General features: G+C 51.7%; 1 protein-coding gene and 1 long non-coding RNA gene across 3 annotated transcripts in view; one reads left to right on the top strand and one right to left on the bottom strand.

Annotated features, from left to right (window-relative positions):
- Eeig1 (estrogen-induced osteoclastogenesis regulator 1) overlaps nucleotides 1–18,106 on the bottom strand; it is a 33,943-nt gene extending 15,837 nt beyond the window's left edge. Inside the window, exon 1 of one of the 2 annotated variants that reach the window (XM_059260068.1) lies at nucleotides 17,626–18,106. In XM_059260068.1, the coding sequence (XP_059116051.1) occupies nucleotides 17,626–17,771 (146 nt within the window). In that variant the 5' untranslated portion in view covers nucleotides 17,772–18,106. The remainder of the gene's footprint in view (nucleotides 1–17,625) is intronic. The other variant, XM_059260067.1, reaches the window with a different exon arrangement.
- Nucleotides 18,107–18,793: 687 nt separating this feature from the next.
- LOC131908923 (uncharacterized) lies at nucleotides 18,794–26,263 on the top strand. Its single transcript, XR_009378687.1, has 3 exons — nucleotides 18,794–18,950; nucleotides 25,534–25,622; nucleotides 25,800–26,263. It is a non-coding gene; the product is annotated as an uncharacterized LOC131908923 (long non-coding RNA).
- The last annotated feature ends 1,217 nt before the right edge of the window (nucleotides 26,264–27,480 follow it).

Raw genomic sequence — 27,480 nt, 5'->3', positions numbered from 1 at the left:
ACTGGAGTCACTTCAGATCCATTAACTAAAGCACCCACAATGTGCTAGACATTTCTAAATATCCTTGATGGAGAAATGAGCAGTATACAAAGACAGAAATTTCTGCTTTTGAGGGGCTACTACTTGGGCAGTGGTTAAGAGACACAAAAAATGCAGGCAATGCATGTCCTAGTGTTAAAAAGGGAATGAGAAGAGGTGGACAGTGGACAGTCAAGGAAGACAGAGCCGTGAGGAAAGGTGGCCAAGGAAGGTCTTAACTAGAAAGGAACATCAAACCAAAGCACTGAAGAAGTGAGTGAGCCACACAGACACTTGCAGGATGAAGACATAGGAGTTCTGACAACAAAGACCCTGAGGTAGGAATGTGGCCAATGTGTGTACAGAGTGGCAGGCTCCCAAACAGGTAGGGAGAGGAGTCTTGGCCCCAAATTACAAAGGGATTGACCACGTAGGGTGCTAAGGCAGGGTGAGTAGTAGTAGCCAAGGCCAAGTGAGGCAAAAACGGAAACAACTCCAAGGTGAGATACTGCTCAGTGACACCAAGGGAAGGGAAGTTGGGCCTGGGAGGCAGAGGAAGGCAATCCGAGCTGTGAGTTCAAGGCCAGCCTGGTCCACACAGAGAAACCCTGCCTGGGGGTTGGGGGAAAGGAGGAGGAGCAGGGCTTGGTGGCACACACCTTTAATTCCAGCACTCCTGAGGCAGCAGCAGATGGATCTCTGAGTTGAGGCCAGCCAGGGGTACATAATGAGATCCTGTCTCAAAAAAAAAAAAAGGAAAGAAAGAAGAGAAGGAAAGGAAGATGGCCTTGCAGGACAGCAGGAAAAAAGGCAGACCCAGAAGGGCTCCTACAATGCATCATCTCTTTGGTTCTAATAGGACACATGCCAGATGGTGTGCACAGAAAATTCAGAGATGCCCATGACATCATATGGCAAATGAGGGCCACCATTGGGCACTTGAGTGTCTGGAAACTGCAGGTGAGGATGGGCAGGGAAGAGATAGTGTGTCTTTTCTCGCTCTGGGGATGGAACGCAGGACCTTATGAACACTAGGCAAGGGAGCATTCTACCGCTGACACCCTTTTCTCTTTCATTTTTGGTGGTACTAGGGATTGAACCTAAGGCCTTGCACATGTAAGGGCCAAGCACTCCACCACTGAGTTAAATCCCCAGCTCCTTATTTATTCATTCAACTGTTAACACTGGTTGTAAATTTTCACAATGCCTGCCTGGGTAAAGGGAACTATCTCTTCTATGAGTCTTGGAGTATACAGTGTCATCAGAGGCAGAAAAGCACTTTAGGGAACAGGAGAAGCTCTTCCAACACTGGGAGACCCAGTATCAAAGATGCCGAGACTGAGCACCATCTTATACTATCTGCAACCTCAATGAGCTGGGAGGTGCTAGGAAGACAGGGACTGGGCCTGCCAGGGCACCACAGGCCCATGCACAGCACTGCCCAATATATATATATATATCCCCATTCATCAGAAGCACAGTGGGCCAGCCATGGAAATCAGGAAAGTGTGAAAGACAACTAAGATGTAAACAGTGGCCGGGCGGTGGTGGTGCACACCTTTTTTTTTTTTTTTTTTTAAAGATTTATTTATTTACTTTGTATACAGCATGTATGACCAGAAGAGGGCACCAGATCTCATTACAGATGGTTGTGAGCCACCATGTGGTTGCTGGGAATTGAACTCAGGACCTCTGGAAGAACAGTCAGTGCTCTTAACCTCTGAGCCATCTCTCCAGCCCCGGTGGTGCACACCTTTAATCCCAGCACTTGGGAGGCAGAGACAGGGGGCTCTCTGTGAGTTCGAAGCCAGCCTGGTCTACAGAGTGAGTTCCAGGACTGTTACACAGAGAAACCTGTCTCAAAAACAAAACAAAAAACAAAAAAACAAAACAAAACAAAAAGGTATAAATAAAACAGTGTGTATCTCACTCCCTGTCCTGATAATGTGGCTCAGGGTGCAGCCAGACAACAGCAGTGTGAAGTCATAAAACTTTAGCATGCTCAGCCCAGATAACTAACTAAAATGGCAAAAACCAAGGCTCAGAGATCACCCCAGCCCAAAAAAGACCAGGACACTGGACTGCTAGCTCCCTGGACACCTGGCTTATTCATACTGATATGAAGAGACAACGGCCAGAAAGAGGGGACAGTTCAGTCAAGTCTATTAGAACTACAGGTGAGGAGTTTCTGGGGCTACCTTGTTTTTGTCTAAGAGTAGTTCTCATCAAAATTAACTTTAAGGGGGTGGTAGTGGTGGTGGTGGTGCACACCTTTAATTCCAGCAGGTGGGTCTCTGTGAGTTTGAGGCCAGCAAGGTCTACAGAGCTAGTTCCAGGACAGCCAGGGCTACACAGAAAAACCCTGTCTCGAAAAGCCAAAAAAAATTTAAACAAAAAAAAAAAAAAATTTTTTTTAAATAAAAAAAAAACATTTAACTTCAAAGGAAAGGGAAATTAAGTTAGGATGAGTGGTTATAATAAGCAAAGGGATTTGAGCCACAAGTATCTGATTCAAGGCCAGGGCCCACCCTTACTGGCCCACCCTTACTCCCCAAGGCACTGCCAAGTGGGGACATGCTGAGTGAATGTGGGCAACCTGCTGTCAGGGTTGGAAGGCTGAGAGTCAGCTCTTCCAGCGTAGGGTTTCAGGGCGTGCATCCCTGCTCCCTGCTCCCTGCTGCCAGGGACAGGTAATTAAAGACACAGGTTTTGCTTTTAGCTTTAAGATATACAATTAGCCGTGCAAATCCAGTGAGACAGGGCGAGCCCTTTGGCCACTGTGGCCTCTGTGGCCACCATGTAGTTATTTCTGAACTGTCCTAAAATAGAGTAAGCACCCCACAAAACAGTGGTCTCAGAAGCTTTGGACTTCCCGGATCTCTCCTGGCTCTAGGAATCTCCCAATCTGACTGCCTGGGCCTACCCCAGGCAGCTATACAGTGGTTCAGCAAGAACCTTGGACCTGTATCCAACTGTCAAGCAGACCTCTGTGAGGTATCCACGGAGAGTGGCTGCAGGCATCAGCTCACGCTGTAGGCATGGAATGAACCTTTTGAAGGGTCCTGGGCAGAGTGGGAAACGTTACACAAGAAACAACTGGCAGCTGACAGTATCTCTGAAGGGCTACAAAAGCACTCTACAGGTCAGAGTCAGGGTTTCAAAGCTGGGGTCAGCTGGGTAAAGACGAAAGAAAAGGAAGTCTCCAGCAATAGGAATAACACAGGAAAGCCTGAAAGGGAGGAAGTGGCATGCCCACTGCATGGGGCTGTTGGGGTGACTCCTTTGTCTCTGCTCAGTTCGAGTGGGATGTAAAGGAGTCCATCAACCTAGTGTCTGCAGGGCCACACCTTCCAGGCATCTGCCTTGCTGTGTCTTGGGACCAAGAAACGTGGCTGGCCACCATCAGGGTCCTACACTAATGGCGACCACATCTCTGTCTGTTACCATGGCCTCTTTCCCTAAAAGTCTACGACAGAGCTGGCAGAGTGGGATCTTTACTCTATGTGCTCCTTGGCCCCTCTACTTCAATAAAAAACACCCCCCCATGCCTTGAGTTTATTCTGTGGGATTAATGGTTCAAGCACAGGACTGAAAGAACTCTCCCATAATCCTGAGGCCTGTTGAAATACCATCCCTGTTCTAGAGGTGAAATAACTCAGGTCCAGGAAGGTGGAACACAGTCACAGAACACCAGGTTTCCCTGCAGAAGCCTGCCATGAGGCTCCCCAATTCACTATGCCATTTCGGTCTCCCTCCCGCCCCGAGAGGAGGAAGGTATAAGCAGACACCATGGAGGAAAGACCACTCTATTGCCTCTCTGGCTCACAACAACCAAGACTATTAAAGAGGGTGGGGAAGGTGGCAAGTCAGGCTGAAGTAAGCCACTTCCAACAATTTCTCTAACAGAAATGCAATGTCCCCATTAGAAGTCACCCCAGAGTCTGGCTTCATAGTTCCTAGCAATGAGCTCACTGCAACAAATACATTACCTAACAGCATCACTGCTTGCAAGGTACAACAGCGTCCCAGAGCTTTGGTGGCCCTGGGTCTCCACCACACAGGTGACAAGAGACTGACTGCCACAGGAGCTCCCTCCTAGGCACAGGCTGCTAGGAACCCACGGGCCCAGGGACTCTCCCCACAGCTAGTGCTACAGTCCAAGCAGGACTGGCAGTTGCCATAGGAGCAAAAAACAAGGAAAAGGGAACCCCAGGGACTACTATGGCAGCTTAGTCCCCATGATAGGGCTCCAGGGTGACCCTAGGGCCACCTACAACGCTTCACTTTCCCAGGGGCCAGCTAAAAGGCTCACCAGGAAAAGGTGCTTGGTGCACAATCCTAGCAACCGGAGTTTATCTCCCAACACCCATGATGCACGCACACATGCACATGGACACTCAGGGACACACACACACACACACACACACACACACACGTAAATGCCCATCAATACATTTACTCACCACTGGCATGCTCAGTATGGAACACTGCACTGGCAGAGAGTCAAGAGCTCAAATCTGAGCAAAGTAGAGTCTGAAGCCCGGCAAGACAGGCATTTCCAGACACGAGTGAGCATAGACGTGTCTACCAGCCTGCAGGACCACGGGCTGTGCAAGACAGGTATTTTCTCTGTGAGAAGCTGTCCTGGGCACTGTGCCACATTTAGCTGCACCCTGCCAATTAGAGTTGAACAACTCCAGATGTGACAAGCTGTCCTGAGACTTAACCACATCAGCTCCGGTTGAGACACACCACTAGGGCCGTGGAGGCCACTCTTCATTCAACTTCCAGGTAACTCTGATCAGGGAGGTAGACACCTGATAGGACCCCAGGGACCTGCCAGCTCTAGCTGTGCTCCTGGGTCCTAGGAGACTTAGTCCTCTGATTCAGCCCACAGGCACCAGAGCAAGTTCCATCTCCTGCTATCCAGCCTGCCCGTCCCTGGCTTAGCCCAGCAACAGTCTGAACCCCCAGGCTTTGCATGGTTCCTCAAGGAATGAGTGGTCCTAGTGATACAATCTATGTTCTGGCCTGATGAGAGGCAGCCCCAGCCTGAGTGAGAGTCTAATAAGGAAACAATTTAAATCGACAACATCTGCCAGTGCTTTCCCAAAGAGAACGGCACAGCTGCCTGGGGAGGGGCCCACCCCAGGGACCAGCCAAGGCATCTGTCCAGGGCCAACGTGGCAGCCCAACAGTGTCTGGCTCCTGCCAGGAGTTCAGGGCCACGTGCAGGGGAAACAGTTCCCTACAGTTCGGCAGGCCAGTCTCTCCTCCTGTGGGAAAGTTCCTAGAAGCCAAGCCACTTCATGCCCAAAGCTGGAGAGCTTAGAGAAGCCCCTTGGGGCCCCATGCTGCCTTTTCTGCTCCCCTGCTGGCAAGAACCCTAAAAATGGTTCAGGGGTTGACTAGAAGGCTAGGAGTACAGGTTGACACTGGCAAGGGACCCCATCAAGCACAATGTGGGCAAACTGCAGCTTTAGAAACTGCACAACAGAGAAGGGGTGAGTTTTCAACAACGTGCTTGCTGGGTTAGGAGCATCAATCAGGGTTAGACACACCTGGGTTTGAATCCTGCTATTCTTCAGCCAAGTAACCTGGGGACTGACCTACAAAAAGCCCAAGACAGGTAGGTGTTGGCATCCTTTGTTTACACACACAGGCATGTAGCTGTCCCATTCTACCTTCCGCTCCACAGCCAGGGTATGCAGACAGCTCATGCTACCACCCAGGCAAATGCCTGTGAATGGACTCTGAAATGGTGCCAGTAGTCACTGTCTTTCTTTTTATTGTTGGTGCTAGGGTTGAAACCCAGAGCTGTGTGCATGCTAGGCAAGAGCTCTACCACTGGGCTCCACCCTCAAGCCCTAGTGAAGGGATCCATAGTAAACTGCTGGCTTTGAACCAAATGTAGGTCCAGCCTCATGCACTAAGCAAAGGAACCCTCTTGGTTCCTGTTTCCTGGATGTCCTCCTGTAGGCCAAGTACAAGCTCTTTTCACATGCTGACGCCCTACTTCCACTTCACAGATCAGCACACTGATTCTCAGGAGTCCAGGAACCTGAGGCAGACCTTATAGAAATGGAGGGGTACCCATACTCCAAGCCCCAACCCTGCAGGATCCCTGGGAAATCTGCCAACATAGGAGAACCATTCTCGGGTCTCAGTGACAGTATGACTCTGTCATGCCAGAACCCGAGGCCCTGTGGCCTCATCCTTTACCATGAGTATTACATAGAAGAAAAGAGATGGTATTGCAACTGGGCTCATTCCAAGGGAGAGATGGTCACAGAATCCACAGCCCATCAGCCCCACGTCAAAGGCTAGGAACCCAAGGCCCAAGAATTCACCTGCCTAATGTCTACTGATTGGAGGTTTGAGATCTGAACCTATGGCTGTCTGACTATGGGCGCCCAACACTACATTTTCACGTTAAGGGCCATAAACTAGAGGCCCTAGGAATTCAAAGCAAGAAGACACAGTGGATGGTGCACTGGGATGTGATACCGACTTGCTCTCCTAAACCCAGACTATTAGCACACACCGAGCTGCGGAGCGTCCCTTCCTGTTCCCAGCAGGCTCACTTGAGAGGCTTGGGGAGGCAAAGATGGGTCCAAGCGAGCCTCTGGCACCCAGTGAACAGCAGCGCCTCTCGAGTCTCAGTCGACTCTCACCCTTTCTCACGGAGTCGCTACCAGCTGGCCTGAACATAGTGGAGGGCACGACCTGTCCCTTGAAAAGTACCTGCAGAGAGGGATCTCAGAAGCATGCGAAACCCACGGCCAGCCTCCTTCCCTGCCCTGGACCCTGGATCTGGCCATTTCCCCAGGCCTGAAACCCAGCTGTGATGTCCAGAGGTATGGCAGGTGGCCAGGAATGTGTGACCAGTTCCTGGCTGACTCAGGCCTGGGTGGGGTTTGATTCACCCGGAGAGGAAGGAGTGAGAGGAAGAAGGAGGGATTCCTGTCCCTGAGGCCTAACTCCTGAAATGACAGGACACCAGTCATGGGGACACCTTCACCCAGGCCCATCCTGAGGGTACCTCCTGTGCACATAGGACTGGGTCTATCCATGTAGCAGAAATCACGCAAGGCCTCTGTCTCCCAGCCAAGCTCCCAGAGGCAAGGCCTCTCTCTGTACACTCACTCACTGTTGTCTCCTGTCCTCAGAGATGGTGCTGACGATATGACAACTGAACGAGAGATCTTTGTGCTCTGTTTCCGTAGAGCCAAGTCTTCTCATTCTCCTTCTAGGTAGGAGCTTCCCAGGTGTGACTGCACCTTGTTCTCCAGAGTCTGTGGGGTCAGGGACCATCAGTACTGCATCTGCTACTCAGGTGTTCCTGCTGCACAAAGGACCCCATGGCTCTCTGAACTTCTGAGGTGACAAGATAATCGGAGTCATTTAGCCAGTCACCTTTCTTCACAGCCTGCCACTGACTCAGACCTGTTTTTCCAGCTGTCCTCAGCAGCTACCCAAGATTCCAACCACAGGACCATGGGGCCCTGACTCACAGGGTTCCACCTCTTCAATGCACACCTGAGACTCTCTCTGCAGACTCAAAGACCAATCCCAGGCCCACCACTACTACTGCCGCTAACGTCACTCATATTTCCTGAGCACTTACTAGGAGTCAGGATGAGTGGGCCCCTTCTAGACACAGGCCTCACACGGCAAGGATAACCTTACCCTTCCCGAACCAGAATGCCTTTTAACTCTACTCAAGTGCCATCGAGGATCTTGCCTTTTTGCTCAACGGTGTAATGTGATGGGTCCTTGTCTGTGATAACAGCTGCTACAGAGGATGCCTTCTACAACCCAAAGCCCCAAGCAGTCCACCAGACTGCTGCCCAGATAAAAAGTCTGTCTTGCCTATACTCATAATGGGCATGGCCAGCCTCACAACCAGGTCCAATTGCTCCCTGTTATCCTTTTGGCAAACACAAACCCCATAAGAGCTGCTGAGCTCAGGGTATGTCTTTTGAGACACGGTGGGGCACATGAGTCAAGTTCATCCCAAAGATGATGCACACCATTTATCCCAGCACTTGAGAAACAGAGGCAGGCAGATCTCTGTGAGATCCAAGCCAGCCTAGTCTATATAGTGAGTTCTAGGCCAGCCAGGGCTAAATAGCGGGTGGGACCTTGCCTCAAAGCCAACAACAAAAGGTAAGGGTGTGGGGTTGATGTAAGCTTCAGTAGCAAAACCCCATCCCCTCTATGCTCTGCATTTCTGAGATGGATATGTCTAATGGTCTCTTCCTGCTGAGGGGCCTCAGGTGAAGAGCACAAGTATTATGGCCAGGACAGTGGCCCAGCTCTAACCACACTTGTTTCAACAGGTGAACCTCAGGAAGAGAGAAGAGCAACAAATGGTGGGAGAAAGGAAGAAATATGAACCTTTCCTTCCATGCTTCCACCCCAGGTCCCCTCCAACTACTGCTCTGAATTTAAACTAGCCATGCCAGCCTTTACTGAGAGGGTGCCCTGAGCCAGAAGCTATGGTGGGTAGTAACAGGTTCACCATGGCATCCAGGTACCACGGAAGAGTTCATTTACCCATCACAGGCAAAGTCCAGATACCCAGTGGTCTGGCGGTAACCTCAGGAGCCCACCAAGCCTTCTGCTGAACTCCAGAGCCTGGAAGTCCTGCTCTGCTGGGGTTGTAAGTGAGAGAAGGAAAATCCCCAGCCCAAGAAGACTGCCTGCAGTTGCCAAAATGAACCACTGCCCTATAAACAAGAGCGATGCTCATCGGGTTGGAATGGTTCAGACTTGCTTGCCAGAAAGACCCAGGAAAATTCCCAAAGATCAACTTCAGACTTCCAGGCACCCTTGCGTTTGTCTTGAAAGCTTTGGTGCCTACCTAGAGCCCAGAGGTATGGGCATCTCAAGGCTTGTTTCTGCAACAGAGATGTGCAGCTCACAAGTCTTCAGAGAGAACATACTTGTGTAACTAACCCTAAGCAGAATTCTGCAGGCCTAAAAGCCCCTTCCAGATATGGTCCCAACTCCAACAAACACAACCTCATCTTTTCTGAACCAGAGCGTTTTTGACCCTATGTAAGTGTCATCATGGACCCTTGTCTTGGGCCTTTTGTCTGTGGTACCTATTCACCTTGGCTGCTGTAGAGGATGGCTCCAGCTTTGAACTGGTCCAGACAATAGCTGGGAAGACACCCTTCTTGGCTTAACACAACTGGCAGCCCTAAGCTGTCTATCCCACTGATACCTTTGGTAGTTCTAAAGTGCAAGACTAGGGGCTAGAGATGGCTCAGCAGTTAAGAGCATTGGGTGTTTTACCAGAGGACCAGGGGTCAATCCCCAGCACCAACATGGAGACTGACTACAATCTGTTAACTACAGTTTCAGGGGATCTAACACCCTCTTTTGCTTCCATGGGCACTGCACACATGGTGTACAGACTTACATGAAGGCAAAACATCCATATACATAAAAATAGTAATGAACTAAGAAATAAATCAAATACACCTGAGCCAGGTGTGGTGGCGCACGCCTTTAATCCCAGCACTCGGGAGGCAGAGGCAGGCGGATCTCTGTGAGTTCGAGGCCAGCCTGGTCTACAAAGCCAGTTCCAGGACAGCCAGAGCTGCTACACGGAGAAACTCTGTCTCAAATAAACAAACAAACAAACAAAGGCAAGTCTGATTGAGTCAAACCCACCCCAGCTTCTTCAGCATACTGTCCTGTCCATCCCCAAGAGCCTCCCTCTCTAATCCCCTTCCAAACCACTGGCTCTTTCCTGCTCAGTGACTCTTCTCCTACAACCAACCTCTAATCCTACCCACCCCAAATCCACATCACTTCCTCAAGGGCCGCTGAGGAAGCACTGACTGAATTCATGTGCCACAGGTGGGATCCTACACAGGCCCCCATGGGATTCCTATGGCCCCAGAAACATAGGTAACGAGGAAACTGTCATGGAACAACCCAGTGAAGTACAAGCCACAGGCACTGCCTGCACATGTCCGCAGAGTCCAGCCCTGCAGACAGGAAGTGGTGGGTGAAGAGGGTACTTCAATGTGAACAGGGACCCAGCCTCTGTCCTCCTGATAGCAGGTTGTGCATTTCCTCTCTTGGCAGGTTTAGTTGGTGGCAGCTGCCAGGGCCTGGTCATGTGCTGATCAGGTAATCCTTGATCTTGGGCAGATCTCCTACCCTCAAGTGAGTGCCCTCTAGAAGAGAAAACAGTCCGCAGAGATAAAGCCCTTGGCCACAGTCACAGAGTAATTCAGCAGCTGCAAGACCCAATGGCAGTGCTGAGCTCACTCTCTCCTCCCAAACCTATGTCATCAATATCCTCTGCAAGGGGTACTCAATTCAGCCAGTGGACCCCTGGCTGCATCTCAATTGCCGTCTTTAAGCCAGCTGTCCAGTATATGGGTAAGGGTTCCTCCTGGCACAGACTGATACTTCAGGCACTGGGTGGGGGGTAGACTTGGGCTTAGCAGCTGGCAGTAGCCACCACATAGTCAACACCAACAACCACACTGGTTCAGAGCCAGGAGAGAGAGAGAAGTCCCAGCCTGGGACACTGCCAACACACAGCAAGAGGCCCAAGGACTAAGATGCAATGGAGGCTTTTCTGGCCTTGAAGGGTCATAGTCTGGGGAAGGAGCTGGACACAATGAATAGGGACTGTAATACCTTGAAATGAGGGGGCTACAGCAGGTAATAAGGCCAGCAGGCCAGGGGGAGAGCTTCCAGAAGTGGCCATTGGGCTAAGCAGTAGTTTCACGTGGAAAAGCAGGGTAAGGGGGTTGAGGAAGAGCAGAGTAGCCAGAAAAACAAGGGGCAGGATGTCGGCCACTGAAAAGACCTTGGGTTCTCTCATCTATCCCACCCTACCAGGTTTACAGCCAGTATCCTGCACCTCTGTGAGGGGCTGTCTGCTTGTCTGCAAGGGTCCCTGAGCAGTGTTTCAGCAGAGCAGGACTAAGTCAAAGGGATGAGAAAGTATGTGGACCCCACTGCAAAGCCCCTAGGCCCTGAGCTCAGACACCAGGGCATCCCCTACTGGCTCTCACCACTGCTGAAGACAAAGGAGCAAGCCTGAGCCTGAGCAACAGGTATCCTCTCTTGGCAGCACCACAGGGGTTCAGACCCTCGGGGAGTCCCAGCTACTAAGACGCATACCACTTGGCCCAGAGGGAGCAGGACAGAGTATATCGCAGTGTTCCCACTATGGACCAGAAGCCAAGCTGGCATTCCAGCAAGCACTATCACTACATTCTCCAGCCACAGCAGCCCTGCTTCAAGGGATACTCATGGAAGAGGCTAGGGTTTAAGGCCGTAGGTTGAAGCCATAGGCAGTGAACAGCAGGCTGGGGTACGGAGGTGGAGGAGGCAAAGGAGAAACCTAACCAGAAGAAAGTCAGTTCCCATCAGCAGGACTCCTTCCACACAGCCTGAAATGAGGTGGCTATAGAGCTGAGGGCCGCTTACTGCACGTCAACATCTGGGCAGAAAGCGGTAAAAAGCAGTTCCAGGTCTATATTCAAGAGCTCTTCTAAGCCATGGCTACCAAGAGACTCAAAGCAAGACCACAAGTTTGCAACTCCAACCTTCTGATGACACTTAGGCTAGGTACAAGTCGGGCAGCATCAAGCCTACAAAAATGTAGTCTGACCTTTAGGGAGCCAGCAGGCCCCCCTAGGGCACCTCTAGGACCCGGGAACAAGTCTAATGCCCCCATAATCCAATGAACTCGCCAGAAGTAGATAAGGAGGAGCTATATATATGCCCTCCCGTCCCACCTTAGCTCCAGGTCTGTCCCTCTCTCACACTTGTCCCTGACTCCCTTACTCCACACACCAAATCCCTAAGTTCCTGAGACCTGGAGGCAGACTTACTAGCTGGCACCTGGATGCACAGGCAGGGCCCCTTGAAAGCAAGTCAGGGTTTCCAGGTTCTGACAAAGCAGAACTCAAAATCCCTCAGGGCCTTCTAGCCACTCCCAGGTAAGCAGGGCCTACAGGCAGGCAGTGTTATTGCTGCCAAGAAGCCCCAGCCAAGCAGGAGCTCCAAGCAAAGAGCAGGCCTCGGGGAGCAGCACTGGCTCCAAAGAGCCAGATCTCCTCGGGTCAGGGCTACTACCAAGCTGCCAAGCAGGCTAAGGCACTGCCAAGGTGGCACATGCCAACAGTGTAGCCAGTTGGCAGCAAAGGCCAGGTCCAAGAAGCAGCTACTAAGGCTTGAAACAGACTGGGAAGCTTCCTACCAAGGCTACTTGCAGTATGATCTGACTTCCGAGAGAGCTGGTGACCTGGGCCTTGCTGCCCAGCCAGCCTCTAAGGGCCACTCCTTCCCTTTCCTCTGCCAGAGGGGTTTCTTACCACAGGTCAGCTCCTCCCCGCCAGCCCCACCCCATGCTTGCACAGGAAAGACCACCCACAGGGCCTCAGGAACCAAACTGACAAGAAGAGACACTCAGAAGATGTCACGGATCTAAGAGCATGCTGTAGGGGAGGAAGAGTCCTCAGAACCCAGGTGAGGAGGCAGTTACAAGACCCCTGGGTTGACTGCTACCTTGCAGCACTGCTGTCTGATTTTCCATTGAAAGGAAACTGTCAATCTTGACTTTTACCTGCGCGATCGTTTCCAGGGCACCTTTGAGCACTATGCACCTTCAAAGTATGGTGCCATGCCTTTAGGACAGGGCACCTTCCTGCCCATTTTGCCTGTAACCCTCACCACTCTGCCAGGCTAGGTCAACACTGCCTGTCGTCTCTTACCAGCACCAAGAGCCATCATCTTATGGTAAATGATGTCACACTGTTCCCCTGCTCCCTGTAGGACCCCCAAGACTAGAAACAGTTCCAGTCAAGCCACCCTCCATCTCTGTTTTCTCCAGCCCCTCAACTCTTCCAACACCCCAACCCCACCTCGCCCAGACATGCCTTCCAGCCAGGGGCTTCTGCACAGGCCCTTCCTCGTCTTCAGCTCGAGCACTCTCAGCTTCTGAGACTCCCTCCCTATGGTGATGGCAGCTTACCATGAGACAGTGAACTAGGGGCAGGGAACAGAGATGGACAGAGTCTGAACAGAAACATTCCCCAGTTGGTCTGCCAGGGTCCACTGGGACCCACGAGGACCCGCCCCAGATTAGCTTGGCCTACTGGCATGCTGCCACCATCTATCTGGGAGGAGCTGCGAGGAACAGGACTGCCTAGTCCTGCTCACCTCCGGAAACCAGTCAAAAGGGAGTAAGTCTCAGTCAGGGAGGATGGAGAGACCCATGTCTACCTTCCGATCTGTTCCGCCCACAGCGTTCCTATTCTAAGCAGGATAATAAATACCTTACCCAATTTAGGGGTTCTCCTATATATCTTCAGACTGCTAGAGAACCCTCAGTGTGGGTATCTATCTCCACTATGCTTTCTCAGAACCCCATACCAAGCTATCCCAGGATATGCCTTGCATGGCTGTGAACCCAGTGGCATTCTACAGCTTTTTTCAATGAGGAAGGGTGAGAGACAGAGATGGAACCCTGGCCAAATGTGTGGCTTGGGTAAGGAATGATCAAGCCTGTCTGCCTGCCCCAGAGCCAAGGGTCTGGACCTGGACACAAGGCCTCTGGACACAGAGCTAACTCTTCCAAGGACTTCCTTCATGCTCAAGGAATCCCAAAGGCTCCTTTGAGTACTCCTACATGGTGGGCACACGGCTGTGCCCATAGAAGGCAGGCAGTGCCTGTGTGGTAAGCAGCCAGGCTCTATTTACAAAAATAAAACTCCACTGAAGGCCCACTGAGGACTCAAAGCTGGCCAAGAAGAAAGGACAAGGATTTGGGGGGGGGGGGGCTCTTCACGTCACACTCAGCTTCTCAGACAGCCTGGCACTCAAGCACAGAGCAGGAGGTAGCCTTGCAAGGGATCTTTCTTCTCCTCCTGGCCAGCCCACTTTCTTAATGGGTTGAAGCACAAGGGACAGAGAGGTAAGAGCTAGACTATTATAGTCTGTCCAACTGGGTCAATTATTCCTCCTATGAAGTAGCCCTGGCAAGTCACTTTTCTGCCCCAGAGCGTGGTTTCCCCATCCATTGGCTAAGAGGACAGTATCTTCCTCTCCTCCATCCTGTGAGGTAAGTCAATGTTCCCTTGTACTCTACTCCTCTCCCCTGACACAGCCACCACATGCATGAGGCACGCCAAAGGACCAATGCTATCAAGGAGCAGGGCCCCTGGGAGGTTTGGGATCCTTCTGACCTGAAGGCCATTTGGACACATTAGCGTCTGCCAGACTCACCACACTTGGATGGGACCTCTGTATGCTCTTGGATACCCTCCAAACCCAAAAGCCCTCCCAGGTACACTTGGCCCCAGGCAAGGACACATGGCAAATGCCCACTGTGCCCCAGTGACTGCCTAAGCCTGACCACAAATACAGTGATTATTTTAGTCCCCTCCTCACCTCATACTCTTGGGGGCTCTGATTTGCCTTGAGTTTCACAAAACCCAGTTCAGTGCCTCTAAACTATGCAGCTCCAGATTCTGCCGTACCACCCAACCCACTGAAAGAAGCCTTTGTAGAGTCTGAAATGTCACATGGGCCTCTAGTTGCTTCTCACTCATGCCACCAAGGCAAGGCAAGGCTCTGAACTGGAACTGCTGCGATCAAGTTCTGTCTCTACTCCAGAGATCCAGTCACTTCATCTCTCCTGACCTCAGTGTCCTCACCTACAAGTAGGGCATATGGTCAGGTATTTGAGTAGCTCAGTAAGTCTCTGGCATTAGCAAATCCACAACTGAAGAAAGCCACTATGAGAAAAGAATTGTTTCCCCAACTGCCATTTATAATCTGGTAACCTCCCAGCACATGATTTTATCTCTCTGGCCTCAGTGTCTCTCCAGATGGCTTGGAGGATTAATGGGGATACCCTGTGCAAAACAACTCAGCACTATGCCTGGCAGTCTGAGTACTAACAGCCTGGTTGCTGTGTGAACTGCTGCTCCTAAGGCAGTGTTGGAAGATGAGGCTAAGGAACAACCTCGGGAGTCACCTGTTCTGCCTGTTCCACCTGGGTCAGACAGAGCTGAGTACCAGTTGTTGCCATGGCATTCAACACACTGGAAAACACCAGCTAGGGAGACGGGTGTTGCAGGGGTGGGGCCTCGGGCTGTTGTCAATCTGACACCACCCATGCTGCCAACAGCACATCAAGCAATTCAGAGGTCCCTGGGGTTGGGAAGATGTGCTGCCACATCCAGGCCCAGGATCTAAGCAGGTCCAATCACCTCAGTCCCTACCCCAACTTATAAACAATAGGGCCATAGTAGTGGAGGGGTGGCCCAGGCTGCAGGATCAATGTGGAAGGGATGTGGGCAGAGGGAATAGCAACCTAGGAGCCCCACTGCCTGGGTAAAAGCTCACAGAAGCCAAAGCCACTTCAAAGTGACTCAAGTTCCAAAATCACTGCTCTCTGCAGCCACAGCTGCAGCACCCTGGAGCCCAGCATCTAAGTGCTCAGCTTTGGGTCTCAATGCCAGCTCTCCCTCTTTAGCAAACACCCCCGCCCCGCAGGCTTTATCCAGGACGGGAACCAGGAAAGGCTGCCTAGGTTCAGTGGGGCTCAGAGAATCTGCGGCCTCTTGCCAGGAGGAAGAAGGGGAAACAGAGGTGAAATCCAGAGCATGTGTGCTAAGTCCCGGAACTTTCCAGACTTTCCAGGATGTGGGGGCAAGTTGGGGCAAAGGAAAAGCTGACAGGTAGGGTCACAGTGGCTGGCTGAGGGTCTAGGCAGACAGGTGAAACTACATCCTGGGCTTGGTACAAATTCTTTGGTTCTGTGCCCAAGCCCAGCTCACATGTGCTGATTAAGGGATGTCATCCCGTGTTCCCCACATCCCCCTGCCAATGACCTGGGGTTGGGGGAGCTGTACTATTACAATACAGTAATAGTAACTGCTGTAGCAACTTCCCTGGCCAGACATGGTACACTCTCCATCCCCCTCACACCAAAAGGTGGGTCTTACTTCCCCATTTTACAAAAGAAGAAACTGAGGCTCTGAGGCACACGGTAGCAGTTAAAGCCACTCTCTCTCAGCCTCTATTTTCACCTCTGTAGAAATGCTCCCCCAGACCCCCACCTCTACTCCTGCTCCATGGCACAGTCCAGGGGTTAAGAGGTAAAACGGCAAGCAGAGCACCAATAATCGCTAGCTCTTGAGATCAGAGAATCAGGGAGACTGGGTAATTCACCCAAAGCCCAAAAGTGGCTGAGTCGAGGACCCTCTCTGAGCACAACCCTCTGACACTGTGCCTTTAGGCGGGGTAGCTGTAGGGATTACAGGCTTGACAGGCAGCAGATTGCAGCCACCCCCGCCACAAAGGGCACCCCTTGTCCAAATTCCTCAGATAAGCAGCTCCTGGCAGAACAGGAGGCCCAGTGCATGGAACAGGCACCTCACTCTATGCACAGATTCCAAAATCAGAATCAGGCCACATAGCTTCTCTTCTCCCAGCAGGTTCACCGAACAGGTCTCCGAACAGGCCAAGTTTGGTTGACAACTGACTCGGGCAAGGTCCCTGGCAACCATTTACTTCCTCTTTCTGAGACTCATTATCCCAATCAGTAAAATACACCTCTGAGATCTCAGAAGAGTGAGGCATCTCCAGCTAACTAACGAGGCCCACAAAACCTAAGGAGCAAAGGCCAGACTAGGTAAGGAGTAGAGTATCCCAGACCCTGGGCCATGTGCTGTGTTGTGGGCCTATCTACTGCAACTTTTCTCCATAACTCTGATGGGGAAACCTGTGTGGTCCACTGTGCAAAAGAGGAGCAGGAACCCAGAAAGAGCCAGAACATGACTCCCCTTCCCCATCAGTTGGACTCCAAGGACCTCGCCAGGCAGGCCAGAACTGTGTGACCCCAGTGAGCTCAATGTGCAAAGGGTAGACTGAGAACTCTGATCTCATTCAGCATAAGCTGGGAAGCTGGACCTACCAGGACGGCCAGAGACACAAAACCAAACTACAGGGCTTCTTTCACAGAGGAAGGCAGTCTCCTGGCAAGGACATTTGCAATGCAAAGCAGCCCAGCTTCAGCCAGAGGAGGGCAGTCACACAGAGGGGGCTGGGCAACCCCAAATCCAGCCACCATCTTCAGACAGATCCAGGGAGTGACTGGGAATGGGTTTTCCCAGCAAAGAGGAGAGTTGCCAGAAAACCTGTGGCTGGCCCAGGCTCCCAATCATATGACAGCCACAGGGGCCAGCTTGGTGACAAGATGGCCTGGGACACCCCTACTTACTCCCTCAAGGTGCAAATTTCATTCAGCTCTCTCCATGCAAGTTTGCAAAACGGGTGTCCTGGAGAATGCATGCAGGGCCCTAACAGGTTTCTGGCTGGTAACCTGCAGACAAGTGCCTGGCACACTGCCAGCTCACTAGGACCCAAGTACTGCCTAGAGCAAATCTTCCCCCAGACACGTATGACGCCCGGAAGCCCCTTGTCCGCCCCCACCTGAGGCTTCCACACTTGCCAAGATCTCACTCACCAGCACCCCCGACACACACACACACACACACACACACACACACACACACACACCCCTTCCCCTGCAAACACGAAAGCCTCAATGCCTACCTAGACGACAAACTGACAAAATCCCCGCCATCCAGCAGCCGGACTTTGCAAAAGAGGACCCCGTTCACGAAGGGGACCGCAGTGAGCTCCTCCAGGGTGAAGGTGGTTTGGAATTTAAATTTCTTCTTCTTCATCAAAAAAGCCATGAGCGAGTTCCCTGAGTCTTAAGCCCGCAGGGCAAAAAGGAAAAAAAAAAAGAGAGAGAGAATCCCAGAAATCCTCGGGATTCCTTTCCCGACACCACACCCCCCTCCTCAAAAACACCAGAGCCGGATCCAGTCCAGATGGCGGCGGAGGCTGCGGGGCAGGAGAGGATCCGAGTCCGGAGCCCGGGGTCTGAGGAATCAGTCCTGTGAGCCGGCTACTTTCACCTTCGGGGGGCCCGGGCTCCACCGGCATGTAAACAGCGAGGCGCGGCCCCGGCGGCGGGGGCAAGCGTGGAAGGCGGCTCGCGAGCAGGCAGCAGCATCCCGAACCGCGGGGCCCGGCGGACCGGTGAGACTGAGACGCCGGGGCGAGCCGCGGGAGGCCCGGGCTGCGGCCCCGCCTCCGCCCCGCTGGCGGCCGGGGGAGGCGCCCCGGCGGCGCACACGCCTCCGCACCTGGCACCCCGCGGCCTGCGCAGGTGAGGCTCCGGGAAGCGGAAGCCACCTCAGCGACCGCCCCGGCTCCGCAGGGACCTCTCCAGGAGGTGCTGCCGGACGGGGGACGTGTGCCGGTCGGCCTCCGGCTCAGTCCTGGGACCCCACGCCACGCCTGCCCTGACCGGGCCCGAGGCGCCTTCCGATCCAGCCAGGTAGCTTCGGCCTCGTCCAGTTCCCCAGGAACACAGCGGCGCCGGCGCCCGCACCTCCGGACGCAGCCGGCTGAGCCCGACGCGGTTCGGCGCCGCTCGAAGAATGCCGAAGCCCCGGCGCGGCCGCCCGAGGAGCAGCGGCCAAGCGCGGCAGGGGCGGGGCGCTCGAGGCTCACAGCCTATCTGTGATTGGACGGTCTGACTGTACAAACGCCAACTTCTATTGGCTGGCGGTGGCGTGGGGCCGGGCTCGCGGAGGCAGAGCCGGCTCGGGGCGCTCGGATTGGTGCACTAGCGGAGCTGGACACGCCTCCTGGAGAAGAGCGGGGGTGGGGGTGAAGGGGGCCGAGAAGGGTGGGAGGTCGCGGGGCGGGGGGCCGGCGCAAGCAGGAACGGGAGGAGAGCGCGCGCGAGCCCAAGGAAAGGAGAAACAATGGCTAGGAGAAACCATCTGGAAACTAAGGCTGGAACGGCCTGCCCGGGTCCCGCCCAGACCTGAGCTGGCTGAGCAATGCAGCAGGCTGAGGAGGTAGTGAGCCCCCCATTCCTCAGGAAAACGGCCCTCTGAGAGGTGGTCTAACACCCAAGCGGGCCGTTCTCGCCCTGAACGTGGCTCCCGTTTGCCCTGGCGTTGCCGTTGGTGAAGATCCCGCGGAGCCCTGCAGCCTTGTGACCCAGCTTGCCTCGTTCCAAGCTGTTATCTAAGGCTTTTGTTCTTCAGTTTCTAGGATAGTTAGGGCTAGCTTGACTGCTCTGGGGGCAGAGGACACTTTGGGGAGCCTCGTGCTCTCCAAGCTGTCGGCGTTTTCTTTTCATCCAGTCCGCCAATGTGTAGGGGCTCTGCCCTGACTCAGGCAGGCCCCCAGTGGGAAGTCTGGTGGGCTTCTCTTCTACCCCTCCAAGCAAACCGGATCATAGAGGGGGCTGCAGTCAACTGAAGAGCTCAGGTAGACATATGGGGAGGTCAGAGGAGGCATCTGGCTTTTGAATTGAGAAGGAAACTCAAAGGAAGAGTTCTGACACAAAGCAGCCCCAACGTCAGGGTGCCCAGGGTGCCCAGGGTGCCGACAGTGGCAGCCACCAGAGGCCTGCTGGCCAGGCAGCATGGTACTCAGAAAGTTTTGAGCACCCCTGGACGCATTCTAAATTGAGAGAAAGGATGACCAGGCTAGAATCTGGCACAGTCCTGTAGACCAGAGTAAAGAGGGAGGCACCACCTGGTTTTTTGAGCCAGATAGTAGTGACTTGCTGTTCTGGCCTCAGGTGATGGGGAACGGGTGAGCGAGGCCATTTTTGATTCTGGCAGGAGCTAAGGCCTGCAGGACCTCACTGTGGAGGATTAAAAAGAGTGGGGCTGATGGGCATTCAAGATGCAGATGCACCGCCGGACTTGCTATGTTTGGACATGTAAAAGAAGACCCCCATTTCTGAGCTTGCATTTCAGTAGCATGGGTGGCAATCTTGCCTCTCTTAATTGTCCTATAAAGTAGAAAACACAGTCAGATTGGAGAAAAATGACCCAATCCAGTCGTCCTGATGTAGCTAGGCGTCTCTTTACAGATGGGGAGATGGAGGCCTAAGTAAGTTACATTTCTTTCTGTGAATGGGCACCTGTGTCACAGTGCCTTTGGTGGTCAGAGAACAGCCTAGGTTCTCTCCCACCATGGGGTCCTAAGATCAGATGGAACTTAGGTCCTCGGCCTTGGCAGCAAGCACCTTTCCCTGCTGAGCTGCTGAGTTCCTGCCAGCTCTGGCTTTGGCTTTTTGGTTTGATTTGGTTTTGACATGGTATCTTTATGTTTTTAGCTCAGGTTGGCTTCAAACTGACTGTGTGGCTAGAGATGATACTCCTGCCTTTGTCGATTAAGCCCTAGGATTACAGGCTCGCACTTCCACACCAGACTTGGCCTACAGGGTTTAAATTCTTTGGCTGGACTCTTAACCATTCTCCCCAGGCCTGCTCCATAAGGGAAGAGCCTGTGGCTACCTGAGCCCCTGATGGGATTTCCAAATCAGCCAAGGATGGCTGGAGGCCTAACTGTCTCCTCAGTTTCAACTGTGTGTAGCCTTGGGCCACTCCAACAGGAAACAGTCCGCTTTCCTATCAGACGTGGCTCCATTTAGCTCTGTGCAGTCTAAAGGCTAGGACCCAGGAAGTGTCCCCTCTCACTTCCCAGATGGTGAAAAAAGTGTGGTACAAGGACAGGATGCAAGATTTGATGTGAGACAACCCTAGTTAGAATTCTGCCTCTGGGCTGGCCGTGGTGGTGCACGCCTTTAATCCCAGCACTTGTGAGGCGGCAGAGGCAGGTTCGATCTGTATGAGTTCGAGGCCAGCCTGGTCTACAGAGGGAGTTCCAAGACAGCCAGGGCTACACAGAGAAACCCTGTGTGGAAAACAAACAATCCTGGCTGTGCTGGTACATTGGCATGGGGGCTTAGTTTGTGACACTGAGGCTTGGGGTCTACAAATGTCAGCAGGGAACGCCTTATAGTGAGGACAACGTGCTTTGAAGCCAACAATCCTGAGCTCTAACCAATATACCATTGGCAGTTTGTAGTCCACAAGCTTGGGTGAAGACTTGCATACGCAGAAGAGAATGTTAAAGAGCTTCTTCCAAGAAAGGCTTGGCTGCCAGTCCTCAATACTCTGGTGAATAAGACAAGTGGAAAGTAGGCTTATTCAATGTGGTTCCATTGGGGAAAGGAATGAGTAAATCCAGTGACCTCCCAAATCACTAGGCCACTGACATGAGGCTCGGGTTGAAATAAAGGGCAAGCAGTATAGGTGATGCAGAGCTCATCCCTGCCAGGATGGCTGCACTCCAAGTGTGGTGATACATGCCTGTAATCCCAGGACTCGGGAGACTGACCTAGAGGATCCCAGCAAGGCCAGTCCTATCTTCAAAAGAAAGAAGGGGTGGGGGAAGGGACCTCAAAGGAGATACCTTAACTTTTCTATCTATAAGCTGGCATTTCTTCCCTTGCAACTTTTCTAGAATGTGCCATGAAAGACCCAGGACTAGAGGGATAGGGGATCTGAGCAAGTGGTCTATGGGAGTCTCCTGGCAGCAGTTCACATTCCTCCAACGCCTTGACCAGATGAATAAGTACCATTTCAGACAAGCAGTCTCGGGGGGAAAGATGTAGGGAGATTGTCTGAGCAGATGTTCTGACTCAGATGTGGTGGCCAAAGGATGCCTCTTAGAGGTGTATCTCAGCTGAGCCTTCGGTAATCCGGGGAACCCAGGCACATGAGGCACTGGGGGCAGAGGCTTACATTTGCATATTTAGGGGACTCTGTGTGACTGGAATGGAATGAGAAGGGGCAGAGAAAGGTTGAAGCAGGAGGGGCACTAATTACAAAGGCCCCTGAGGGTCTTAAGTTTAAATTTTGCTGTAAACGCAGGGGGACCCTGATAGAGTGACCCACGTTTGTCGTCCCAGCACTCAGGCAAGAGCGCTGCTGCAAATTGGAGGCCATCGTGGTCTACAGCAAGTCCCCCAGGCTGGCCATGGCCATGGAGCAAGACACGGGGACAGAGGCAGGAGGCTGGAGCCAGTCCTGTGGGTGGAGAGAGAGTGATGGGACGAGAAAGGGGACAGACCTACTTCACAGGAAGCACCGATAGTTCTGCAGCACTCGGAGTTGTGCAGCTGGCCGGCCAGCAAGGGCTGGAGAGCGGCTTAGCAGTAGAGATCTTGCTGCATGTAGCCTGACGACCAGAACCTATCATGGACAAAGACTCCTGGAAGGTGTCCTATTACACTTTCAAAGGAAAACTGGGAGTGGCAAAACACAACTCTTCTGAACTGCCTGGAAGAGGAAGACAGAAAGAGAGAAAGCCATGCCTTGAGTTAGGCTGACATGGAGGTCAGCCACAGGGCCTACCCACGGCCTCAGGGCAGAAGCGGAGAACTTTAGACAAGCAGTGAACCCCAAGTGTTAGGAAAAGCATGCTTAGAGAACAGATAATATGAAGAAAAGGGCCAGCTGGGCAGACTTACAAAGCTGCATGGCTGTGCCTCTGTAAGTGACTATCAAAAGAAGTTTTTATTTGTCTATTTTTTATGTGTATATATGCTTTACCTCTTCTGTGCACCACATTGGTGCCTGGCACCTGAGGAGGCTAGAGGAGCATGTCAGATCTCCTGAAATGGAAACTGCAGATGCCTGCGAGCTGCCATGTGGGTGCTGGGAATCGAACCCGGGTCCTCGGGAAGAGCAGCCAGTGCTCATAACCACTGAGCCATCTCTCCAGCCCCCCGATAATTTTCTTTAAGTTACTCAAATTCCTGGTCAAAACTAGAGAGTCCAAGAAGGACATCCCACCCATTGAATATCCTCAGTGTTTTTAATTGGATTGAATGCCTTCTGCAAGGTTCTCGATTAGATTAAGTGAAGGTCAGCAAGGGTTCAGGCATGGGGAAGGAGTAGACAAGAATGAAGAGATTGAGTGTGACCACAGCCATCAGAACAGAAGGGTAACCGGAGGAAGCAGGGCACCATAGAGAATCTTCACCTTCTGTGCTGGTGAGTTTTGGGTTAACTTGACACAAGCGAGAGTCATCTGGGAAGAGAGAATCTCAACTGAGAAAAGGCCTCCATCAGACTGGCCTGTAGACAAGTCTGTGGGGCAGTCTCTTGATTAATGACTGATGTGGGCAGTGCCTCCCCTGGGCAGGTGGTCCTGAGTTGTAGAAGGAAGCAGGTTGAGGAAGCCATGGGAAGCAAGCCAGTAAGCCATGTTCCTCCATGGTCTCTGCCCCAGATTCCTATTCTGCTCAAGTTCCTACCATGGCTTGCCTCAGTGGTGAAGTGTAAGCCAAATAAACCCCTTCATCCCCCAATTTTTTGGTCTTTATCACAGCAATAGAAAGCTAACTAGGACACTGCCTCTGGCCATGGATATACTGTGTGGCCACCTCCCACCCCTCAGCACACAGCAGCAGCCTCCTGTTGCTATTGACAACTCGGTCTCATTATAGCAGGGACTGCACAGTCCAACACTTCATCCACGGGGTCCTCTTACCCAGTTCAAAGCCTGCTACATGATGCAACTGTGACCAGATGTATGTGTATGCGGAGATATAGATGGATGGGTACAGAGTGGACAGATACAGGAGTGGGTGCATATATGGATGGATGTGTGGACACGGATGGATGGGCGGACAGGTGGACAGGTGCGTGGGTGGTTGGATGAGTGACTATACAACAACCATACAGAATGATAAATATTCGCTGGGCTAAAGAGACTGTTCAGTGGGTAAAAGTGCTTGCTGTGGGAGACTGATGATCTGAGTTTGATTCCCAGAGCCCGTGGTGGAAGAAGAGACAGACTCCTGAAAGCTGTCCTCTGACCTCCAAGAGTGCCATGGTGTGCATGCTCTGACACTTAACACACACGCACACGCACACGCACACACACACACATAATAATTTTTTTTTTAATTTCACAATTTAATGTGTATACTTCTAGTCATTGTAGAGGCTGAAGCAGGAAACTGCTCCAGCTAAGAGTTCCAGGCCAGCCTAGCTAACAAACAGGACCCCTACATCAAAAAAATGTTTGTGTAGAATTCCTTTTGTTTGAGACAAGGGTCTCACTCTACAGCCCTAGTTGGCCTTGTACCTGCTACGTAGCCCAGTGTCCTCAAACTCACAGTAATCCTTCTGCCTCAGCGTCCAAAGTGCTGGGATTATAAGCATGTATCACAACACCCAGCTCTCAAAATTCCTTTTCACAAATGACCCGACTGTAATACTTGCACGTGCATGGGAAGGAAGGCACATACACAAAGCAGCCTGGCTTACATAATGAGTCGCAGGCCTGCCAGCACTACATAGTGAGGCTCTGTCTGCAGACAAGCCCGCCCTGCATGCTGTGTGTTATAGGGACACACTGGGAGGAAGGCAGAGACCTCCAGGGCAGGACTGGGTTTGGTCCCTGCCTCCATCCTGAGCACTCAGTTCAAGAAGTGTCCTGTCAAGGCAGGTGACATCAATGGGCTCCTGAGAGACTGGTGTGTGCTGAGGCGGAAGGTGGCCACATTTCTCACAGAACAATGTGTAAAGGATAAGTTTGTTTTTGTGAAGAAACATGAGAGCTGTTTATGTGAGCATAGAAAAGGATCTTGGAGGGATACACCCACAAGGGTTGTCACCAGAAGCTTCCACCTGAGGAGAAGCTTTGGAAAGACAGGCTCGCTTGGGTGGGGTGTGGCTCAGTGGGAAAGCACTTACCTAGCATTTGCAAAGCACAGGGAGATTGAGCGCCAGCACCACACACACACACACACACACACACACACACACACACACACACACACACGCAGGCACGCCCGAGTTCATTAGAAGAAAATACTCCTGGCCCTTGTTGATTTTCATAATAGAATAGATTTGTTGTTTTTGAGACCCGATCCAGTACAGAGTCAGCTGCTCTCAAACTTGCTATGTAGCCAAAGACGACCTTGAACTTCTGAGCTTCCTGTCTCTACCTCCCAGGCATGTCCCACCATGTGCAGTTTATTCAATGCTGGGGACGGAACCCCAACTCCATATGCTAAGCCAGTACTCTACCACTGAGCTACATCCCCAGACCTGAATTAGTTTTTTGCCATTTAACTATATAAGAATATGCCGGGTGGTGGTGGCACATGCCTTTAACCCCAGCACTCAGGAGGCAGAGGCAGATGGGTCTCTGTGAGTTTGAGGCCAGCCTGGTCTACAGATCAAGTTCCAGGACAGGCTCCAAAGCTGCAGAGAAACCCTGTCTCAAAAAACAAACAAACAAACAAAAAAAAAAAAAAAAAAAGAAAGAAAGAAAGAAAGAAAGAAAAGAATATTATAAACAAAAGTCCTTCACATTTTTGTCTCTCTCTGGATAAAAAGCCAAGTTCTTAGCCTGGTGTTTAGAGTGTTTTATAAGCAATACTCCGACCCTCTCTGCCTGTCTCCCTTACCGCCCAGCACTAGCTCATGCATCCACACATCACATCATCCTTCCCTTTCTGGTACAATGCCTGCCCCTGACTCTGTGTCCTCGGGGTACCAAACACCCACGTGCACAGAAAATGAGAGCCTAGGGTCCCGTTTACTCTCCCCTGCCTAGGGCTTAGAACAACACCTGGCCATATTAATTGGAAGAAAGAAATGGAGGGTGAGAAGATCAAAAGAGAACCAGACACAGAAGGAACTAAGGTAGGCATGTAAACGTCACTTATCCAAATACCCTGGAGGGCAGCTACCCAGCTGGCCCAGGCCCTCTGTCACTTGACCCCCCAGCACAGAGCCGCCTTCACACAGCAGCCTTCCTGGCCCAGCGTGCCAAGGGCAGGCAGTGCTGATTCACCGGTGACTGGCTCCAATTATTTGCAGAACCGGAATGGCAGCCGAGCCACCAAAGCAGCTGACCAAGGACATATTGATTTGTCCTGGGCTCCTTGCTGCCATCTGAGCCAGCCACACAAGAAGATAAAGACTCCAAAGAACTCACCCACGGCAATCCATCCTGCTTAAGCCTCCCACGGCCAGGTCCACAGTTCTCTGGATAATCTGCCAACTCTGCCCTTTTCAACCAAGCCTGACCATCACTCACAGGGGAGTCATGGTTCAGAGCACGAGATCTGGAGTCAGCCGTCCTGCGTCAGGCCCAAGGCTCACTGAGTCAAAGGCTGTTTGCAAATTTGCACATTGGTTTGTGATGCCCCCAAGCTGCCTCCTAAAAAGGCTGAACACAATGCTGTTGACATGTCCCACCAATGTACAAGACCATGCACATCCCACATCTTTTCCAATCTTTTGGAATAAACAAGCAAGAAAAGCTGTATTATTCTGCTTGCCTATCTTTATTCCGAATATTTTCCTATTTTTTAAGCTATTTGTATTTCTTCTATGAGTTTCTAAACTGAGGTAATATTTTCTTATTTATTTGTGGTGGTTTATTATATAATATGAATACCAACTGCTGTTATATATGTACTAAAGTGTTGCTTTCATTTATAGATTTGGTTTAGTGTTGTTTGTCCTCATAGGGATCTCTGACCAAGCCTGAGCTAATACACAGGAGTTACTTGGCTTCAGCAGAGAGTATACTGGATTGAGAGTAAGAGACTAGGGGTTTTTTGCTTGGTTTTTGTTTTTTTTTTTAGACAAGGTCTCACTATGTAGCCCTGGCTGTCCTGCAACTAGCTATGTAGACCAGGCTAGCCTTGATTTATTGTGTTGTTTTTTTTTTTTTTTTTTTTTTTTTGGTTTTTTGAGGCAGGGTTTCTCTGTGTAGCTTTGCGCCTTTCCTGGGACTCACTTGGTAGCCCAGGCTGGCCTCGAACTCACAGAGATCCGCCTGGCTCTGCCTCCCGAGTGCTGGGATTAAAAGCATGCACCACCATGCCTTGCTCCTGTTCTCTTTTTTTTAATTTTTTGTTTGTTTGCTTAATTTCTTTTAAACAACGTCTCACCCATAGGTCAGGCTGGCTCCAAACTTTCTACATAGAGGAGGCTAACCTTGAACTCCTGATCCTTCTGCCTCCATCTCCTGAGTGCTGGAAATTGTAGATATATGTTGCCATACCCAGGTCTAACATCCATGTGGACACTGGAATTACAGGTATGTGCCACCAAGCCCAGTTTTACATGGTGCTGTGGATGAAACCCAGGGCTTCATGTATGACAGGGAAGCGCTCTACTTACTGACCTCCTCCTCAGGGCTGCACCTGTTAATTATTGAAATTCAAGGGTTTTTGAGGCCTGTCTGCTTCCACAGAACTCTGTGAGGTGACAGGAAGGCTCCCTGTCTGTGCTGTCAAGTGTGGCAACCATTAGACACCTGTGGCTATGAGCACTTGACGTGGAGCTTGCAAAGCTGAGGGACTGAGTTTTCTCCGTGTATTTTAGGACAGTTTCACTATATAGCCCAGGCTGACCTAGAACTCACTTATGTAGCCCAGATTGACCTCCAGCTCGCAATCCTCCTGCTTCTACCTCCCAAGGGGAACTAAGTTTTCCGTTTCACTTCATTCCGATTTGAAACGTAAACAGCCACAGATGGCTGGTGACA

This window comes from Peromyscus eremicus, chromosome 4 (assembly GCF_949786415.1).
Source record: "Peromyscus eremicus chromosome 4, PerEre_H2_v1, whole genome shotgun sequence".
Classification (NCBI taxonomy): domain Eukaryota; kingdom Metazoa; phylum Chordata; class Mammalia; order Rodentia; family Cricetidae; genus Peromyscus; species Peromyscus eremicus.
Note: the sequence above shows the minus strand (reverse complement) of the source record. Positions and strands in the feature narration are given on the sequence as shown.